General features: G+C 41.0%; 2 protein-coding genes across 2 annotated transcripts in view; both read left to right on the top strand.

Annotated features, from left to right (window-relative positions):
* hck (HCK proto-oncogene, Src family tyrosine kinase) overlaps positions 1–8719 on the top strand; it is a gene marked incomplete at its 5' end in the record, with an annotated part of 40869 nt that extends 32150 nt beyond the window's left edge. Inside the window, 5 exons of the mRNA XM_083769906.1 lie at positions 74–150; positions 5079–5232; positions 6124–6255; positions 8190–8391; positions 8622–8719. Coding sequence (XP_083626032.1) covers positions 74–150; positions 5079–5232; positions 6124–6255; positions 8190–8391; position 8622 — 566 coding nt within the window. The 3' untranslated portion in view covers positions 8623–8719. The remainder of the gene's footprint in view (positions 1–73; positions 151–5078; positions 5233–6123; positions 6256–8189; positions 8392–8621) is intronic.
* Positions 8720–19368: 10649 nt separating this feature from the next.
* tm9sf4 (transmembrane 9 superfamily protein member 4) overlaps positions 19369–22727 on the top strand; it is a gene marked incomplete at its 5' end in the record, with an annotated part of 64086 nt that continues 60727 nt past the window's right edge. Inside the window, one exon of the mRNA XM_083770238.1 lies at positions 19369–19404. Within this exon, the coding sequence (XP_083626364.1) occupies positions 19369–19404 (36 nt within the window). The remainder of the gene's footprint in view (positions 19405–22727) is intronic.

The raw sequence follows: 22727 nt of genomic DNA, 5'->3' as shown, positions 1-22727 counted from the left end.
TTTTTTATATAGGGCTAATTAGCCCTATTCATTTTCCAATGTGAATCAATGTGTGTGACTCATTCATTCACAGGGAGTTTACTGGACTTCCTGAAGAGTGATGAAGGGAACCGCATCCAGCTGCCCAAACTCATCGACTTCTCTGCCCAGGTGAGGATCTGCCGCTCCGCTAGGCCCTCCTAGCCCCTCCTAGAAAGCCGTTTGCCCTCCCGGGTCAATCCTTCCTTCACCATGCCCGTGAACTTGACGCTTATGTAACAACAGCGCCACCCCAAGGTTACATAAAGGTGTTTGACATTGGTGGTCATTTGGCCCTTAATTACAGGCAGGTTTCTTCATAGATCTCGTCTCTGGTCTCATCTGGTTCCTGGTGTGTGTGTTTCTGGTGGGTGTATCCTCTCTGGTCTCATCTGGTTCCTGGTGTGTTTGTGTTTAGTGTCGGCGGACCTCTTGTTCTCTGACAGCACATTCTCTTCCCTAGTATTGTGGGACGTATTTCAATATTCAAATCGCAGCTCTTGAACTCACGGTGGCCTGTTTTTCCAAAGAGGAAGAGAGTGTTTTGGGTGAGCGTGGATTAATTTGGTCACCGTTGGCTTTAGGGGGAATTTGCGGCAATATCGTTCCTGTAATTCTGAGGATTAAATAAGACACTGTTATGTTGTGTCTCGCGTGGTGTTTGGCCCAGTGTAGAGGATACGTTTAAACGACCACAGGCCTGTGTCTCTCAGTGTAGAGGATACATTTAAACGACCACAGGCCTGTGTCTCTCACAGAGGATACATTTAAACGACCACAGGCCTGTGTCTCTCAGTGTAGAGGATACATTTAAACGACCACAGGCCTGTGTCTCTCACAGAGGATACATTTAAACGACCACAGGCCTGTGTCTCTCAGTGTAGAGGATACATTTAAACGACCACAGGCCTGTGTCTCTCAGTGTAGAGGATACATTTAAACGACCACAGGCCTGTGTCTCTCAGAGGATACGTTTAAACGACCACAGGCCTGTGTCTCTCAGTGTAGAGGATACGTTTAAACGACCACAGGCCTGTGTCTCTCATAGAGGATACATTTAAACGACCACAGGCCTGTGTCTCACATAGAGGATACATTTAAACGACCACAGGCCTGTGTCTCACATAGAGGATACATTTAAACGACCACAGGCCTGTGTCTCACAGAGGATACATTTAAACGACCACAGGCCTGTGTCTCACAGAGGATACATTTAAACGACCACAGGCCTGTGTCTCACAGAGGATACATTTAAACGACCACAGGCCTGTGTCTCACAGAGGATACATTTAAACGACCACAGGCCTGTGTCTCTCAGAGAGGATACATTTAAACGACCACAGGCCTGTGTCTCACATAGAGGATACATTTAAACGACCACAGGCCTGTGTCTCTCACAGAGGATACATTTAAACGACCACAGGCCTGTGTCTCACATAGAGGATACATTTAAACGACCACAGGCCTGTGTCTCACAGAGGATACATTTAAACGACCACAGGCCTGTGTCTCACAGAGGATACATTTAAACGACCACAGGCCTGTGTCTCACAGAGGATACATTTAAACGACCACAGGCCTGTGGCTGTAGTGTATTTGCATCCTTAACTCACATGGCAGGAGGTCTTCGATTAGATATTAAAATAGGAGAACAGGAGCGTCCTGTTACTGTACGCCTTCTGTTACTGTACGCCTTCTGTTACTGTACGCCTTCTAAAGCAGGGCGTTGGGAGCCACGCGTGGGTTTAGTGAGATGTTGCACACAAAGGTCACACAAAGGTCACACAAAGGTCACACAAAGGTCACACAAAGGTCACACAAAGGCTGCGCATTACATTTTGGGTAGTGACCTCAGTGGAGAACCAACTGAACAAAGGCTATTGTGGGAACAATAAGCTGTAATTTGAGCTTTAGGTGAAGAATAAAGACCAACAAAAGAGGAAGAGTTAAACCTGTTCTGATTTAAATCTAGACGGACAGAATGTTCTGTGTGTGTGTGTGTGTGTGTGTGTGTGTGTGTGTGTGTGTGTGTGTGTGTGTGTTTGTGTGTGTGTGTGTGTGTGTGTGTGTGTGTGTGTGTGTGTGTGTGTGTGTGTGTGTGTGTGTGTGTGTGTGTGTGTGTGAGAAAGAGAGAGTGAGAGACAACTATAAACAGTGCTCCTCAGAGCACAGGCCAGCTATAGGTTATGGTGGCCTCCGGGTGGCGCTATAACAGGCCAATGTAAAAAGGGTGGGATGTATTCCTCGGCCTAGCAGTAATGTGCGTGTGTGCCACTCTGCGTTCATAACTTCAGGCATTTTGTTCAAAATGGGCCAATCCTGCAAACTTTGGAAGCCAATGTTATGTTTGGAATATGAAATATGGGACAGACCATGACTATTAGAATATGAAATATGGGACATTGATTGATTCATTGATTGATTGATTGATTGATTGAAATATTTATTAACAGTTTGTAGAATTTACAGTACATTTTAAGCACAAACTCAATACAAAGACTGTTAACTGTGAGTGGACGACCCAATTAAGCATTACACTTGTTTACAACAGGGTCCACATTGTTCAATTCATCAAAACATTTAGAGACATACAAATAGACACTTCTATGTAGCTAAAGAACAGAACAGGAATTCATCATATAGGAAGCAAAAAGGGAAAAGATACAGTGAGGGGAAATGGGGCGGGCGGGGGGGGGGGGATTCAGACAGACCATGACTGAAATATGGGACAGACCATGACTATTAGAAGTTACAGTAGGCTAATGTTTGACTCTTCTTCAGAGTGGGTTGAGTAACCACTGCTCGCTCTGAACCCATTTTGGGGCGGGAACCCCTTTTGGTGTCAGCATCATGTTATGCTTTAGCTATTGAAAAATAGCAGATCTACAAGCTCATAGCGCGCCACCGAGTGGCGCGATACGAGCTTGTAGGTCTGCTATTTTTGAAAAATCGAAGAACGACTGACATAGAAACATAGCTTTTTCAGAAAACTGTCAGGATGTAGAAGACATTTTTAGAATCTGATCTCAGGTCAGAATGGTAAACTGTCAGGATGTAGAAGACATTTTTAGAATCTGATCTCAGGTCAGAATGGTAAACTGTCAGGATGTAGAAGACATTTTTAGAATCTGATCTCAGGTCAGAATGGTAAACTGTCAGGATGTAGAAGACATTTTTAGAATCTGATCTCAGGTCAGAATGGGTTAAGGAGCATATTGGTTCTGGGAGGTGTTGTATCCTGTTCAGCCTCAGGGGGGTTCAGGGGGGTTCAGGGGGGTTCAGAGGGAAATCCGCAGAATCATCATTGAAATTGCAGATTGATTAGGCCTCTATTGATTTATTGAATAGCAGATCTACAAGCTCATGTGAGCTCATATGAGCTTGTAGATCTGCTATTTTTTGGAAAATCGTGAAAATGTGCCACAAATCTTTGAATATATATTCTTTCAGAGTGAACGTTTTTAACTCAAATATTTACACATATGAAATACATGCTTAAACATGTAGCTAGGTGTAATGTTAGAGACCACAGAAGACATGTAAATATGAAATAAATGCTTAAACATGTAGCTAGGTGTAATGTTAGAGACCACAGAAGACATGTAAATATGAAATAAATGCTTAAACATGTAGCTATAGGTGTAATGTTAGAGACCACAGAAGACATGTAAATATGAAATACATGCTTAAACATGTAGCTAGGTGTAATGTTAGAGACCACAGAAGACATGTAAATATGAAATAAATGCTTAAACATGTAGCTAGGTGTAATGTTAGAGACCACAGAAGACATGTAAATATGAAATACATGCTTAAACATGTAGCTAGGTGTAATGTTAGAGACCACAGAAGACATGTAAATATGAAATAAATGCTTAAACATGTAGCTATAGGTGTAATGTTAGAGACCACAGAAGACATGTAAATATGAAATACATGCTTAAACATGTAGCTAGGTGTAATGTTAGAGACCACAGAAGACATGTAAATATGAAATAAATGCTTAAACATGTAGCTAGGTGTAATGTTAGAGACCACAGAAGACATGTAAATATGAAATAAATGCTTAAACATGTAGCTAGGTGTAATGTTAGAGACCACAGAAGACATGTAAATATGAAATAAATGCTTAAACATGTAGCTATAGGTGTAATGTTAGAGACCACAGAAGACATGTAAATATGAAATAAATGCTTAAACATGTAGCTAGGTGTAATGTTAGAGACCACAGAAGACATGTAAATATGAAATAAATGCTTAAACATGTAGCTAGGTGTAATGTTAGAGACCACAGAAGACATGTAAATATGAAATAAATGCTTAAACATGTAACTATAGGTGTAATGTTAGAGACCACAGAAGACATGTAAATATGAAATAAATGCTTAAACATGTAGCTATAGGTGTAATGTTAGAGTCCACAGAAGTGAACCTTTCAAGCCTGTTTTCTCAACTTGCTGTTTCTCTGTTTATAAGCCATATCTCCAAAACTGGTGGGTCAAACTGAACAACCAACATGTCCATTTGAAGCTATGATTCCCTGCTTTCACATGACATGAACAAAGAACAAATACATACGAATGATTGTGTTGCCTATTGTCAATTCTATTGATGATGACTCTTCTCTCCTATATACTGCTGAGGGTAATTCTATTGCCTCTTCTCTCCTATAGACGGCTGAGGGTAATTCTATTGAGGGTAATTCTATTGCCTCTTCTTCTCTATAGACGGCTGAGGGTAATTCTATTGCCTCTTCTCTCCTATAGACGGCTGAGGGTAATTCTATTGCCTCTTCTCCTCTATAGACGGCTGAGGGTAATTCTATTGCCTCTTCTCTCCTATAGACGGCTGAGGGTAATTCTATTGAGGGTAATTCTATTGCCTCTTCTCCTCTGTAGACGGCTGAGGGTAATTCTATTGAGGGTAATTCTATTGAGGGTAATTCTATTGCCTCTTCTCTCCTATAGACGGCTGAGGGTAATTCTATTGCCTCTTCTCCCCTATAGACGGCTGAGGGTAATTCTATTGAGGGTAATTCTATTGCCTCTTCTCCTCTATAGACGGCTGAGGGCATGGCCTACATTGAGCAGAGGAACTACATCCACAGAGACCTGAGAGCTGCCAACATTCTGGTCAACAAGGCCTTGGTCTGCAAAATAGCTGACTTTGGCCTCGCTAGAATCATCGAGGACAACGAATACACTGCCAGGGAAGGTGAGACTGTAACACTGTTAATACGTTAATACGTTAATATACTGTATGTACACACTAGTGGATATTAATTTATTCATAAGGCTGGGCTGCTGGCAGTGTGTCTACTCTGTCTTCATGCTTGTTTGTAGGGATGCACCGAAAGGGAAATTCTTGGCCGAAAACCGAATACCGAATAATTATGATTAATATGATATATCTTTTTTCCTACCATTGCTGTCATGGCTGCACCTTAAATCTACCTGATTTATGGCAAAATACATGATTATGGCAAAACTTAACTTAAATAATAATCACTATTATGGGTCCATAAAACATTTATTCAGCTCTTTTGAATGCATTCATTGCATACACTATTCGGTGATATATTTTCGGGTAGAAACCGAATAGGCCGGAAATGCTTTTTTTTAGCCATTTTTGGTATGTTGTTATATTTGTTTAACAACTTTGTGTTATCCTGTTTAGCCTTAATGTCGTACTGTACAACGTGCTGTTCACATTTATAACTAATAATAATGTATTCTATTTAATCAATCAAAAAGCCACCATCACATATCAGATTATGACAGTGTGTTGTATATGTAATGCAGTATTATCAGATTTATCACATGCACATTCGTTATCCCATTTGGGGCGGGAACCCCTTTTGGTGTTAGCCTTATGCTATTCTTTAGCAATCGAAAAATAGCAGATCTACAAGCTCATAGCACGCCACCGAGTGGCGCTCTATGAGCTTGTAGATCTGCTATTTTTGGAAAAATCGAAGAACGACTGACACGGAAACATATCTTTTTCAGAAAGCTGTCAGGATGTAGAAGACATTTTTTATAATCTGATCTCAGGTCAGAATGTGGGTTATTGACGTTATAACTAACTGTCCTCCACACATGGTAGGAGCCAAGTTCCCCATCAAGTGGACCGCCCCCGAGGCCATCAACTACGGCTCCTTCAGCATCAAGTCTGACGTCTGGTCGTTTGGCATCCTGCTGACGGAGATCATCAGCTACGGACGCACGCCATACCCAGGTACACAACACGCTACACGCCATACCCAGGTACACAACACGCTACACGCCATACCCAGGTACACAACACGCTACACGCCATACCCAGGTACACAACACGCTACACGCCATACCCAGGTACACACGCCTATACACGCCATACCCAGGTACACAACACGCTACACGCCATACCCAGGTACACACGCCTATACACGCCATACCCAGGTACACAACACGCTACACGCCATACCCAGGTACACACGCCTATACACGCCATACCCAGGTACACAACACGCTACACGCCATACCCAGGTACACAACACGCTACACGCCATACCCAGGTACACAACACGCTACACGCCATACCCAGGTACACAACACGCTACACGCCATACCCAGGTACACAACACGCTACACGCCATACCCAGGTACACAACACGCTACACGCCATACCCAGGTACACAACACGCTACACGCCATACCCAGGTACACACGCCTATACACGCCATACCCAGGTACACAACACACTACACGCCATACCCAGGTACACACGCCTATACACGCCATACCCAGGTCAGTGTCACCATCCGTGACATGTGCACGAAAAGAGCATGGTTGTTTTTCACCACCTGTGCGCAACCTAACGCACACACAAACACACACACACGAATTACTGGCCTACCGGCATGTGCACTTAAGCCTCTCCAGCTGATCCAAAATGCCGCAGCTCGCCTGGTCTTCAACCAGCCAAAATTCTCACACGTCTCCCCCCTGCTCCGCTCCCTCCACTGGCTCCCGGTCGCTGCCCGCACAGAATACAAAACTCTGATGCTGGCATTCAAAGCAACCAAAGGTATGGCTCCCCCATATCTTGCAAGTATGATCGAACCCTACAAACCCTCCCGTGCACTCAGATCAGCCAACACAGGGAAGCTGGAGGTACCTTCACTAAAAACGCCGGGACAACAACGCTCCACACGTCCCAAACTCTTCTCCCTTCTCTAAAACACCCTGGACAACGCTCCACACGTCCCAAACTCTTCTCCCTTCTCTAAAACACCCTGGACAACGCTCCACACGTCCCAGACTCTTCTCCCTTCTCTAAAACACCCTGGACAACGCTCCACACGTCCCAGACTCTTCTCCCTTCTCTAAAACACCCTGGACAACGCTCCACACGTCCCAAACTCTTCTCCCTTCTCTAAAACACCCTGGACAACATTCCACACGTCCCAAACTCTTCTCCCTTCTGGCTCCAAAACTATGGAATGAACTTCCCATTACAGTCAAACTGCAGCCTCACTCCCAATCTTCCGCCGTAGTCTGAAAACCCACCTCTTCAGACTCCACCGTGGCCCGTAGCACTTGCCCTAGCCTAGCCCCTTAGATAGCACTTTATGTAGACTCAGATAGTAGACTTAGGTTAACATTGTTATTTTAGACAGACTTTTAGCTCGTTACGTAGACAGCACTAGCATAGCATTTCATGTAGTCATAGCACTTTATATAGTACACATGTATACTGTATAATATACAATATAGTATAGTATGTATAGTTGACATAGATACTCCACTGTTACGTTCTTAGTTTATACATGATTCATGATAACTACTTTTATATTATGTGATGTATGACATGCTTTTTGTTTTTTGCTTAAATGTAAGTCGTTCTGGATCAAGAGCGTCTGATGAATGCATAAATTGTAAATTGTAACTGTATATATGATGCTTTCGGGTGTGACAGTACAGTACAGTACAGTACAGTACAGTAGAGGGTGTACAGTAGAGGGACCGCCACACGGTAACTCTGTCATTTCTCAACCGTTTCGGACGCGGGGCGTGGGGACGCGGGGCGCCTTTCAGTTCAGGTTTTTATTAATGACCTTTAACCTTTGACCTCTCTCTCTCCACCCAGGGATGACCTTTAACCTTTGACCTCCCTCTCTCTCCACCCAGGGATGACCAACCCGGAGGTGATCCGTGCTCTGGAGAAAGGCTACCGCATGCAGCGTCTGGACTGCTGTCCTCAGGAGCTCTACGACATCATGCTGGAATGCTGGAAGAACAAACCGGAGGAGCGGCCCACCTTCGAGTACCTGCAGAGTGTCCTGGAGGACTTCTACACGGCCACGGAGAGCCAGTACCAGAGGCAGCCCTAGTGACCCAGAACCAGAGAGACCAGTACCAGCAGCCATAGTTAACCCAGTCCCACACACCCAGTACCAGCAGCCATAGTTAACCCAGTACCACAGAGCCAGTACCAGCAGCAACCATAGTGACCCAGTCCCACACACCCAGTACCAGAGGCAGCCATAGTTAACCCAGTACCACAGAGCCAGTACCAGAGGCAGCCATAGTTAACCCAGTACCACAGAGCCAGTACCAGAGGCAGCCATAGTTAACCCAGTACCACAGAGCCAGTACCAGCAGCCACCATAGTGACCCAGTACCACAGACCCAGTACCAGCAGCAACCATAGTGACCCAGTACCACAGAGCCAGTACCAGAGAGAGCCAGTACCAGAGGCAGCCATAGTTAACTCAGTCCCACACACCCAGTACCAGCAGCAACCATAGTGACCCAGTACCACAGAGCCAGTACCAGAGAGCCAGTACCAGAGAGCCAGTACCAGAGAGCCAGTACCAGCAGCAGACATATAGTGAATCATAGTGAGCGAGTGGGACACGGTGTGAGCTTGTAGTTCACATCACCTCACCGTGGGACACGGTGTGAGCTTGTAGTTCACATCACCTCACCGTGGGACACGGTGTGAGCTTGTAGTTCACACCACCTCACCGTGGGACACGGTGTGAGCTTGTAGTTCACATCACCTCACCGTGGGACACGGTGTGAGCTTGTAGTTCACATCACCTCACCGTGGGACACGGTGTGAGCTTGTAGTTCACACCATGGGACACGGTGTGAGCTTGTAGTTCACACCATGGGACACGGTGTGAGCTTGTAGTTCACACCATGGGACACGGTGTGAGCTTGTAGTTCACACCACCTCACCGTGGGACACGGTGTGAGCTTGTAGTTCACACCACCTCACCATGGGACACGGTGTGAGCTTGTAGTTCACACCACCTCACCGTGGGACACGGTGTGAGCTTGTAGTTCAACAACACCTCACCGTGGGACACAGTGTGAGCTTGTAGTTCAACAACACCTCACCATGGGACACGGTGTGAGCTTGTAGTTCAACAACACCTCACCGTGGGACACGGTGTGAGCTTGTAGTTCACACCACCTCACCGTGGGACACGGTGTGAGCTTGTAGTTCACATCACCTCACCGTGGGACACGGTGTGAGCTTGTAGTTCACATCACCTCACCGTGGGACACGGTGTGAGCTTGTAGTTCACACCATGGGACACGGTGTGAGCTTGTAGTTCACACCATGGGACACGGTGTGAGCTTGTAGTTCACACCATGGGACACGGTGTGAGCTTGTAGTTCACACCACCTCACCGTGGGACACGGTGTGAGCTTGTAGTTCACACCACCTCACCGTGGGACACGGTGTGAGCTTGTAGTTCAACAACACCTCACCATGGGACACGGTGTGAGCTTGTAGTTCAACAACACCTCACCGTGGGACACGGTGTGAGCTTGTAGTTCAACAACACCTCACCGTGGGACACGGCGTGAGCTTGTAGTTCAACAACACCTCACCGTGGGACTTGTGAGGTCCCATTGTGAGCTTACTTGTAGTTTGGCTATTTACACAATTTTAAAATGATTCACTATGGTCTATTGCCAGGCCTGGGATTTCATGGTTTTAGGGGCTTTGTTTAAAAGGCAGGTGGCTTATTGCACACATCCAGTTCAGAGGACCACAGGTATAGATACACTATACAGTATACAGTATAGATGCATACAGAGAGGGAGAAGTCAGCACACAGACTTTGCTCCAACAGTGTTTATTTTATTAAAACACCATTTAAATAATCAGGACACGACGTTTGGGCCATCCATGAACGGCCTTCATCAGGTGGACTGTCACCTGATGAAAGATTAATCCATTTTGGGGCGTGAACCCCTTTTGGTGTTTTAAACATTATGTTATGCTTCGGCTATTGAAAAATAGCAGATCTACAAGCTCATAGCGCGGCACTACGAGCTTGTAGGTCTGCTATTTTTGAAAAAAATGTGAAAATGTGGCGCAAACCTTTTAATATATATTCTTTCAGAGCGAACGTTTTAAACTCAAATATTTGCTTCTGGTTGTGGTGGGGGGGCGGGTGTCTCTGGAACAACATATTCTCAGAGAATACTGGACTACTCGCCCCGGTGCTTGCCCGTTTTTCCTCCCGGAATTTTCCCCAGTGAGGGGGATAACTTTGTAATATGCTATTGGCTGTTTGTATTCTTTTTGGAAAAATATAAAAAGATACTCCTGTGGAAAGGCTATATTATTTTACTTATATTGACCCTATAAACAATTTAGTATTATTTAGTATATGTAAGGTTTTGCCCACTCAAATGGTACCTCGTCAGATAATCCCCACATATCCTACAACAACTGCTGTGAACAGACTTCACTGTAGTAGCTTTTCATAAATTATATTTGTACTTAGGCTGTTCTGCTGTCATGAAAGTTTATAGTTAGAGAAATTCAAAGTCCAGCCGTCTGCTGTCCAGCCTCTCCCACCCCTCACTGGGGAAAGTTCTGGGAGGAAAACAGAAACGGGGCGAGTAGTCTTGTACCCTTCTCAGATGGGGGGTCGGCGGCCAATTACATATAATTCTGGGGGTCCTTGACATGAAAATGCCTGAGAACCACGAACATAGAAACATATTTTTTTTCGAGAAGACATTTAGTAGAATCGTTCCCAGGTCAAAATGGGGCTATAGATTCCTGCTTTTCAGATGTACAGCATTTTGCTTTCATGAAATGCTTATTTCTTCTTTTTTTTGTATCCGTTCTGTTTCAGGTTTCACTATGGAGTATATTTATTTTCACTTTATGGTACGTTGTTTTTACTGCGTTTTTGTACAGCCTCTGGGATTGATTGTCAGGCTCCGTTTATTCATATCTGGACCAACATTCCCTCATTGTGCCTTTTGTGGTGCCTGTTCTATTTATCCCATTCTGAACGGGAACCCATGTTGGTGTTAGCATCATGTCATGCTTTAGCTATTGGAAAAACAGCAGATCTACAAGCTCATAGCGCGCCACCGAGTGGCGCGCTATGAGCTTGTAGGTCTGCTATTTTTGGAAAAAAATCGAAGAACGACTGACATTTTTTTTAGAATCTGATCTCAGGTCAGAATGGGTTAATCAGACCAGTGTGTGTCCAGTGGAAACCTCGTATGAATCTGATCTCAGGTCAGAATGGGTTAAGCCATTCTTGGACAGGAACCCCTTTTGGCATTATGTTATACTTTAGCTCTGATCTGCAAAAAATAAATTAATCGTGAAAATGTGTCGCAAACCTTTGAATATATATTTTTTCAGAGGAGTGAACATTTTTAACTAAAGTCTTTGCTTCTTGGGAGGGGGGGGGGGGAACATATTTTCAGATGGGGGTAGGCGGACAATTACATATATTTTTGGGGGTCCTTGACATGAAAATGTTTGAGAACCGCTGTAGAAACATGGGTTTTTTTTTCAGAAGACTGTCTGGATTTAGAAGGAATTTGTAGAATAATTTCTCAGGTCTAAATGGCTTAAACAAGCTTTTAATATATTTCGGTGTGGCCTGATTTGGGCTGATGGATTTTGATAAGAGGTCACAGGGATTTATTTTCATGTCTTTTCATGCAGTCTATCTTACCTTTTAAGTCTATGGATATTTAATTAAGTCTATGGATATTTTAATTAAGTATTCGATGATTTTTGGCTTTCTTATTTGTTTCTGTTTTTTAATTTAATTTATTTCCCCCCGTTTTTGTCCTCTCTTGTTCTCTTGTTCTTTTTCTAAACTAAAATCTATAAAAACAAAGTTCAGATGATATTTTTGGTACCAACTCCAGACCTCTATTGTATTTAGCATAGGATGAATGAGGAGGGAACTGTAGTACTGTACTGTACTGTACTGTACTGTACTGTACTGTAGCCTGTCTATGGCATTGCAAATGATTGTACCGCACAGTTAATGAATGTCAGAAGAACAGCAGAAGGTGTTTCACTATATTCTGGTTTGTACGTTTTGTATCAATAAAACAAATACAAACGCATCTATCTAACTATACATGTGCCACGTCTCTCTCTGTGTGTGTGTGTGTGTGTGTGTGTGTGTGTGTGTGTGTGTGTGTGTGTGGTTGTTTGATTGATTGACTTATTAACAGTTTGCAGAATTACAGTACATTTCAAGCACAAACTGAATACAAAGACTGTTAACTGTGAGTGCACAATTAGAGCACGCAATTACTGTCGACCGCTACGAACGTTCAAATCTCAAGCCTCTGTAAAACATTGAACGTGAATACTAAAACAACAAATAAACCTTTAAAGAAATGCGACATTATATAGGTTGGCATTCTGCATGGGCAACTTCTACAAAACTCTTTAATAGCGCGTTTAATGCGTATGCCGTGGTGTATATATATATATATATACTGATTTTGAGTGTGACGTTTTTTGATTGATTGAAATATTTATTAACAGTTTGCAGAATTACAGTACATTTCAAGCACAAACTCAATACAAAGACTGTTAACTGTGAGTGGACGACCCAATAAAGCATTACACTTGTTTACAAGAGGGTCCACATTGTTCAATTCATCAAAACATTTAGAGATGTACAAATAGACACTTCTATGTAGTTAAAGAACAGAACAGGAATTCATCATATAGGAAGCAAAAAGGGAAAAGATATATATACAGTGAGGGGAAATGGGGGTGGGGGGGATTCAGATTTTACAGAGGCCAGTTTCGTAATGTAATGTAATGTAGATATGTACAGTATCAATGCCGGGATAAAACTGGCTTCTACAACTTCTACAAAATCCAGTCACAAGCTTGTGTTATTGTCCCATGGCATAATGTTTTATAATACACTAAACTGCTTCATTCATACCAAATACAGGTGTCAGAGCCCCCTCTAGTGGAGGAATAGTGGATATCATTCCTGTAGTGTTTCACTTCATGGATTTTGTTTCAGAATTGTGACACTGGGGGGCACGGTGGCACAGTTGGTAGTGCTGTCGCCTCACAGCTATAAAGGTCCTGGGTTCGATTCCCACTCGGGGCGCTGTGGGCGCTGGCGGCGTGTTTCCTCCTCCGCGTCATCAGTGCCCATACCCGAAGGCGGGGTTGGCGAAAGGGCCTTTCTGTGTGGAGTTTGCATGTTCTCCCCGTGTCCCCTAGGATAGGTACCCTCACAAAAAACATGCAGTAATCCTGGTCTCTAAACTGCCTCCCCCTGGCCAGCCGGGGCGCCTGATGGAGGGGAAAGGAACTGGTTGGAATAACGTGTTCCTTCCACGCGCTACGTCCAACCAGGGAAACTCCCCCCTGTAAAGGTGTAAAGGAGCAACTTGGACACTCAGGCATGAAGGAAGCATGAGTTCAAGTCCGTTGCTCTCCCTAGGTTGGCGGAGGGTGTGTAGAGCCCAGGATCACATCACAGGATGATTGACACAGGGGTGAAAAATGGGTTACAAAATCGTGGGATAAAACATATATATATATATTAAAAAAAAAAAGAATTGTGACACTCAAAATGTAATGTGCATGTGTAAATTAGTAAATGTAAATACAGATTTCCCCTGAAACAGGGGAAATCTATTCCACATGTATCTGACAGCATCCAGCTCACATCAGGTAAAGACACGTTGTGTTTGTTTGGTTCCAAAACACCCCAGAGAATTACCTGCAGGAAAGTGAAGGCTCGTTTGAGAAATATTAAGAACAATCAAAGCATTTTGATGTCCATCTATTGGAAACACCCAAATATTAAGAACAATCAAAGCATTGATGCCCATCTATTGGAAACACCCAAATATTAAGAACAATCAAAGCATTGATGTCCATCTATTGGAAACACCCAAATATTAAGAACAATCAAAGCATTGATGTCCATCTATTGGAAACACCCAAATATTAAGAACAATCAAAGCATTGATGCCCATCTATTGGAAACACCCAAATATTAAGAACAATCAAAGCATTGATGCCCATCTATTGGAAACACCCAAATATTAAGAACAATCAAAGCATTGATGTCCATCTATTGGAAACACCCAAATATTAAGAACAATCAAAGCATTGATGTCCATCTATTGGAAACACCCAAATATTAAGAACAATCAAAGCATTGATGTCCATCTATTGGAAACACCCACGTTGAGCTCTTCTATGATTAAAGCGCCAAACAGAAAGATGAGGAGGGACCTGGGAAGCAAAAGGAATGCCCATAGCACCAGTGTTGTTTTCGTCGACTAAAACTAAGACGAAAAATGTTCGTCGACTACCTTTTTCCACTGAAGAAAACTAAACGGAAACTAAATGAAAACTAATCTATGATGACTAAAACTAAGACTAAATATACTGACAATTTCGTCAACAAATAAAAACTAGACTAAAATGTTAGGGACTAGTGGACAACAGATCCAGTATAAGTAAAATAAGTAATTATGACGGCAACAAGGCCCGCCAAAATACATTTTAGTGGACTAAATCACCTGTAGATTTAGTCGACTAAAATCTTATGACATTTAGTCGACTAAAACTAGACTAAACACTAATACATTCCAGGTGACAAAAATGTGACTAAAACTAAGTGAAAACTATGCAAGAGACTATGACTAAAACTAAAATAGAAATTTGCTGCCAAAAACAACACTGCATAGCAGATGTGCCCATCATAGGGATGTGCAGTGGAATTCGGAGTCCTAATTGGCAGAGACCAATATTGGAAAATGGTCACAGGAAAAATGGAGAGACTGAATGAAGGACTATAGTTGCACTGGAAAGTGTATTTGGATGGCTGGTGCAAGGAGAAGTCACCACGCCAAGGAGAAGTCACCACGCCAAGGAGAAGTCACCACGCCAAGGAGAAGTCACCACGCCAAGGAGAAGTCACCACGCCAAGCCCTGCATCTCCACGGAGAGGCTATCCCAAGTGACCATGAGCCCCCACCCCTCCAATGTATATTTTTTATGACCAAATCTTTATTTTTTTATGATTTATTTTTATATGGGGCAGTCAATAAACGTTTATTCTCCCAAGCAACATCTCTGAGTTCTTCGTTTCTGACACATATTTGGATATTTTTTATTCAGAAAGATATAAGCCTATATGCATGTCGAAGTTTTATTGAGGAGAGATATATGACTATGATCAGAGATATAGGCCTATATGCATATCGAAGTTTTATTGAGGAGAGATATAGGTCTATGCATACAGACGTTTTATTGAGGAGAGATATAGGTCTATGCATACAGACGTTTTATTGAGGAGAGATATAGGTCTATGCATACAGACGTTTTATTGAGGAGAGATATAGGTCTATGCATACAGACGTTTTATTGATCAGAGATATAGGTCTATGCATACAGACGTTTTATTGATCAGAGATATAGGTCTATGCATACAGACGTTTTATTGATCAGAGATATAGGTCTATGCATACAGACGTTTTATTGATCAGAGATATAGGTCTATGCATACAGACGTTTTATTGATCAGAGATATAGGTCTATGCATACAGACGTTTTATTGATCAGAGATATAGGTCTATGCATACAGACGTTTTATTGATCAGAGATATAGGTCTATGCATACAGACGTTTTATTGATCAGAGATATAGGTCTATGCATACAGACGTTTTATTGATCAGAGATATAGGTCTATGCATACAGACGTTTTATTGATCAGAGATATAGGTCTATGCATACAGACGTTTTATTGATCAGAGATATAGGTCTATGCATACAGACGTTTTATTGATCAGAGATATAGGTCTATGCATACAGACGTTTTATTGATCAGAGATATAGGTCTATGCATACAGACGTTTTATTGATCATAGATATAGGTCTATATGCATACAGACGTTTTATTGATCAGAGATATAGGTCTATGCATATAGACGTTTTATTGATCAGAGATATAGGTCTATGCATACAGACGTTTTATTGATCAGAGATATAGGTCTATGCATATAGACGTTTTATTGATCAGAGATATAGGTCTATGCATATAGACATTTTATTGATCAGAGATATAGGTCTATACATATAGACGTTTTATTGATCAGAGATATAGGTCTATGCATATAGACGTTTTATTGATCAGAGATATAGGTCTATACATATAGACGTTTTATTGATCAGAGATATAGGTCTATACATAGACGTTTTATTGATCAGAGATATAGGTCTATGCATATAGACGTTTTATTGATCAGAGATATAGGTCTATACATAGACGTTTTATTGATCAGAGATATAGGTCTATGCATACAGACGTTTTATTGATCAGAGATATAGGCCTATGCATATAGACGTTTTATTGATCAGAGATATAGGTCTATGCATATAGACGTTTTATTGATCAGAGATATAGGTCTATACATATAGACGTTTTATTGATCAGAGATATAGGTCTATGCATATAGACGTTTTATTGATCAGAGATATAGGTCTATGCATATAGACGTTTTATTGATCAGAGATATAGGTCTATACATATAGACGTTTTATTGATCAGAGATATAGGCCTATGCATATAGACGTTTTATTGATCAGAGATATAGGTCTATGCATATAGACGTTTTATTGATCAGAGATATAGGTCTATGCATACAGACGTTTTATTGATCAGAGATATAGGTCTATGCATACAGACGTTTTATTGATCAGAGATATAGACCTATATGCATACAGACGTTTTATTGATCAGAGATATAGGTCTATATGCATACAGACGTTTTATTGATCAGAGATATAGGTCTATGCATACAGACGTTTTATTGATCAGAGATATAGGTCTATGCATATAGACGTTTTATTGATCAGAGATATAGGTCTATGCATATAGACGTTTTATTGATCAGAGATATAGATCTATGCATATAGACGTTTTATTGATCAGAGATATAGGTCTATGCATATAGACATTTTATTGATCAGAGATATAGGCCTATACATATAGACGTTTTATTGATCAGAGATATAGGCCTATGCATAGACGTTTTATTGATCATAGATATAGGCCTATGCATAGACGTTTTATTGATCATAGATATAGGTCTATGCATATAGACGTTTTATTGATCAGAGATATAGGTCTATGCATACAGACGTTGTATTGATCAGAGATATAGGTCTATACATATAGACGTTGTATTGATCAGAGATATAGGTCTATGCATACAGACGTTTTATTGATCAGAGATATAGGTCTATGCATACAGACGTTTTATTGATCAGAGATATAGGCCTATACATATAGACGTTTTATTGATCAGAGATATAGGACTATGCATATAGACGTTTTATTGATCAGAGATATAGGTCTATATGCATACAGACGTTTTATTGATCAGAGATATAGGTCTATACATATAGACGTTTTATTGATCAGAGATATAGGTCTATGCATACAGACGTTTTATTGATCAGAGATATAGGTCTATGCATACAGACGTTTTATTGATCAGAGATATAGGTCTATGCATATAGACGTTTTATTGATCAGAGATATAGGCCTATACATATAGACGTTTTATTGATCAGAGATATAGGACTATGCATATAGACGTTTTATTGATCAGAGATATAGGTCTATATGCATACAGACGTTTTATTGATCAGAGATATAGGCCTATGCATATAGACGTTTTATTGATCAGAGATATAAGGCCTATGCATACAGACGTTTTATTGATCAGAGATATAGGTCTATGCATATAGACGTTTTATTGATCAGAGATATAAGGCCTATGCATACAGACGTTTTATTGATCAGAGATATAGGTCTATGCATAGGCTTATAGACGTTTTATTGATCAGAGATATAGGTCTATACATACAGACGTTTTATTGATCAGAGATATAGGTCGGCGTTTTATTGATCAGAGATATAGGTCTATGCATACAGACGTTTTATTGATCAGAGATATAGGTCTATGCATACAGACGTTTTATTGCTGACGGTCAAGCGGTTCATATGCCTATGTTCAAAGTTTGTGTTTTCAATTGAGTGCCAATGGTCATGGGCCTCGCATCTTTACTGTTTGGCATATAGGCTTCTACCATATTATTATTTCCAAGTAACAATAAGAAACATTTGCCAATAATACTATATAATTGCCCTCAAGAATTAAAATCTAAAATTGAAAACACTTCTTCTTTCACTCAATAGGGACTACATATTAACCTAAGGAAGTATTACGTTGTTTTAAATTAGAATATGCATAATATTCCATAGAATACACACTACACTACACACACATGGGCATATGACATAATCAATGACAACTTGTGACAGACAGGGGTCACTCTGGAGCAGTCCCTAAATGACTGAAAGAAGTAACCATTTACAAAATAAATAACATATTTAAGTCGTTTTTATTTATTTTTAGTTATTATAGAGGGAAATTATACTGTATTATTAAAGGCATATTTGTCTAAATCATCTTATTTATTTATATTAGGGATCCTTTTCAAACCAGCTGCTCTTTTTGGTGGAAAAAGGAAAAATCCCTTCGGGGCTGATCGGTTCCTTAACACATTTTTGGTGTTTTAAACATTGTTATAATTTAGCTATTGAAAAATAGCAGACCTACAAGCTCATAGCGCGCCACCGAGTGGCGCGCTATGAGCTTGTAGGTCTGCTATTTTTAGAGAAAATCATGAACATGTGGTTGCAATAAAGCGGCCAATTAATTTCATATATTTTTGGGGGTCCTTGACATGAAATATTGAGAACCACTGATATATAGAAAACATGAGGTTTATTTCAGAAAAAAATACATTTAAAAAATATATATTTCTTTAATTTCGACGTCAGGCCTAAATGCGTTAATAATAATAATAATAATAATAATCAGTAATTCGTTAATTATCGTTGTTATTATTATTATTATTATTATTATTATTATTATTATAATTATTATGATTCATAAAGAGGATGATTTGATTATTATTACGCTTCCCTTCACGTGACGTCACGTCACCTTATGACACGTGTATTCAAGATGGCGGCCGCGGCTATGGTGAGTGGAGCAGAGAGTCGTTTCCCTGATAAAGCCTTAATGTTATTTATTATTATTATTATTATTATTATTATTTATTATTATTATTATTTTATGTTAGGACAACCCAACAACATGCTGTCCTGTGTTCTATGCTTCATCTGTTGATGAATTGAAAACGGTGGACCCTATTGTAAACAAGTGTAATGCAGTAAAAACTGTTTTTTGTTGGTATTGAGTTGTACTTCAAATGTACTGTAATTCCGCAAACTGTTAATAAATCAATCAATCAATCGATCGATCAATTCAGGGGGATTTATATAAATACCTCCACGTTGAGACACTACACGTCACTGTGTCAATGTAAACAGGCTGGTGTCAACGACTCAATGCTAACCAGCTACAGTTAGCATTGAAGCTAGCTTATATATATGTAATCAAAGATGTATACATATCATTACATACTGTTACAGTGTCGCTTTGTTTACGTTGCTGCTATATTATTTATGACCATAGCGTGGTAGGAAACAAGCATGTTGTTATTGTGTCTGCGAGGTTGTCATTCTGGGCTGTAGTTATAGTTATAGGGCATTAAAGTTATATGTGGACGTTTAGCAGGGAAAGTTTAATAGTTCCCCAGGCTTCCAGCTATAGCAATAAGACTGTTAGCAGAGTTAACATAAGTTTAATAGTTCCACAGGCTTCCAGCTATAGCAGTAAGACTGTTAGCAGAGTTAACATAAGTTTAATAGTTCCCCAGGCTTCCAGCTATAGTAGTAAGACTGTTAGCAGAGTTAACATAAGTTTAATAGTTCCCCAGGCTTCCAGCTATAGCAATAGGACTGTTAGCAGAGTTAACATTAGTTTAATAGTTCCCCAGGCTTCCAGCTATAGCAATGAGACTGTTAGCAGAGTTAACATAAGTTTAATAGTTCCCCAGGCTTCCAGCTATAGCAATAGGACTGTTAGCAGAGTTAACATTAGTTTAATAGTTCCCCAGGCTTCCAGCTATAGCAGTAAGACTGTTAGCAGAGTTAACATAAGTTTAATAGTTCCCCAGGCTTCCAGCTATAGCAGTAACACTGTTAGCAGAGTTAACATAAGTTTAATAGTTCCCCAGGCTTCCAGCTATAGCAGTAAGACTGTTAGCAGAGTTAACATAAGTTTAATAGTTCCCCAGGCTTCCAGCTATAGCAGTAAGACTGTTAGCAGAGTTAACATAAGTTTAATAGTTCCCCAGGCTTCCAGCTATAGCAATAAGACTGTTAGCAGAGTTAACATAAGTTTAATAGTTCCCCAGGCTTCCAGCTATAGCAGTAAGACTGTTAGCAGAGTTAACATAAGTTTAATAGTTCCCCAGGCTTCCAGCTATAGCAATAAGACTGTTACATTCCAAGCACAACTCAATGTAAAGACTGTTAACTGTGAGTGGACGACACCATAAAGCATTACACTTGTTTACAACAGGGTCCACCATGTTCAATTCTGAATCATCATAACCTTTAGAGACCTACAAATGGAATTCTATATAGCCTACTAGTGTTGACCGGTGTCAGTAACATCATCAGTATTCATTTAAATGAAACCAAATGGACACTTTCAGTCAGTCATTTTATTCATGTATTTTTTCACTGTGTTTATGATTGAATACTCACTGTAGGACTGGCACTCATTCAGTACATTGTATTTGAGTGAAACCGATGCATGCCATCATGTTAGCCTAAGATTTAGAGTCTTGTATAGGTATGTTTCTGCTCTCTACGAGAGTCTAAGTGATCATTACTCATGGTGTTTCCTATAATCGCTCTTAACATGTACATACGCAAAATCTACAGCGCTTCCGTTGTTGCCCCACTTCTCAGCGTGGCCTACGCCCTGCGTTTGGACGTTGTAGGAGCGTTGTTTTAACCCATTCTGAACGGGCACCCATTTTGGTGTCAGCATCATGTTATGCTTTAGCTATTGAAAAATAGCAGATCTACAAGCTCATATCGCGCCACCGAGTGGCGCGATATGAGCTTGTAGGTCTGCTATTTTTAGAAAAATCGAAGAGCGACTGACATTTCTAGAATCTGATCTCAGGTCAGAATGGGTTGATCAGACCAGTGTGTGTCCAGCGGAAACCTCGTTATGAATCTGATCTCAGGTCAGAATGGGTTAAATGAAAAAGGTGTTTTGATCCACTCTGTCTCTGAATCTGGCATCCATCTTGGCCGCTAGGGGCGCGGCCAAAGTTCTGTTGCATTTACAATGGAGGAAAAGGCCACCATGTATTATTTGTAAGCGAGGCAATCAATGCATAGGATGTGGCTAAGGAGTAAGGAAGAATGTTCATAGGATGTGGCTAAGGAGTAAGGAAGAATGTTTGTTTATAGGATGTGGCTAAGGAGTATGGAAGAATGTTTGTTTATAGGATGTGGCTAAGGAGTAAGGAAGAATGTTCATAGGATGTGGCTAAGGAGTCAGGAAGTATGTTCATAGGATGTGGCTAAGGAGTCAGAAAGAATGTCCATAGGATGTGGCTAAGGAGTAAGGAAGAATGTTCATAGGATGTGGCTAAGGAGTATGGAAGAATGTTCATAGGATGTGGCTAAGGAGTAAGGAAGAATGTTCATAGGATGTGGCTAAGGAGTATGGAAGAATGTTCATAGGATGTGGCTAAGGAGTAAGGAAGAATGTTCATAGGATGTGGCTAAGGAGTCAGGAAGTATGTTTATAGGATGTGGCTAAGGAGTCAGGAAGTATGTTCATAGGATGTGGCTATGGAGTAAGGAAGAATGTTCATAGGATGTGGCTATGGAGTCAGGAAGTATGTTCATAGGATGTGGCTAAGGAGTAAGGAAGAATGTTCATAGGATGTGGCTAAGGAGTCAGGAAGAATGTTCATAGGATGTGGCTAAGGAGTCAGGAAGAATGTTCATAGGATGTGGCTAAGGAGTCAGGAAGTATGTTTATAGGATGTGGCTAAGGAGTCAGGAAGTATGTTCATAGGATGTGGCTATGGAGTAAGGAAGAATGTTCATAGGATGTGGCTATGGAGTCAGGAAGTATGTTCATAGGATGTGGCTAAGGAGTAAGGAAGAATGTTCATAGGATGTGGCTAAGGAGTCAGGAAGAATGTTCATAGGATGTGGCTAAGGAGTCAGGAAGAATGTTCATAGGATGTGGCTAAGGAGTCAGGAAGTATGTTCATAGGATGTGGCTAATGACTAAGGAAGTATGTTCATAGGATGTGGCTATGGAGTAAGGAAGAATGTTCATAGGATGTGGCTAAGGAGTAAGGAAGAATGTTCATAGGATGTGGCTAAGGAGTCAGGAAGAATGTTCATAGGATGTGGCTAAGG

Source organism: Protomyctophum parallelum, assembly GCF_964188405.1.
Source record: "Protomyctophum parallelum genome assembly, chromosome: 7".
NCBI classification, from domain to species: Eukaryota; Metazoa; Chordata; class Actinopteri; order Myctophiformes; family Myctophidae; genus Protomyctophum; species Protomyctophum parallelum.
Note: the sequence above shows the minus strand (reverse complement) of the source record. Positions and strands in the feature narration are given on the sequence as shown.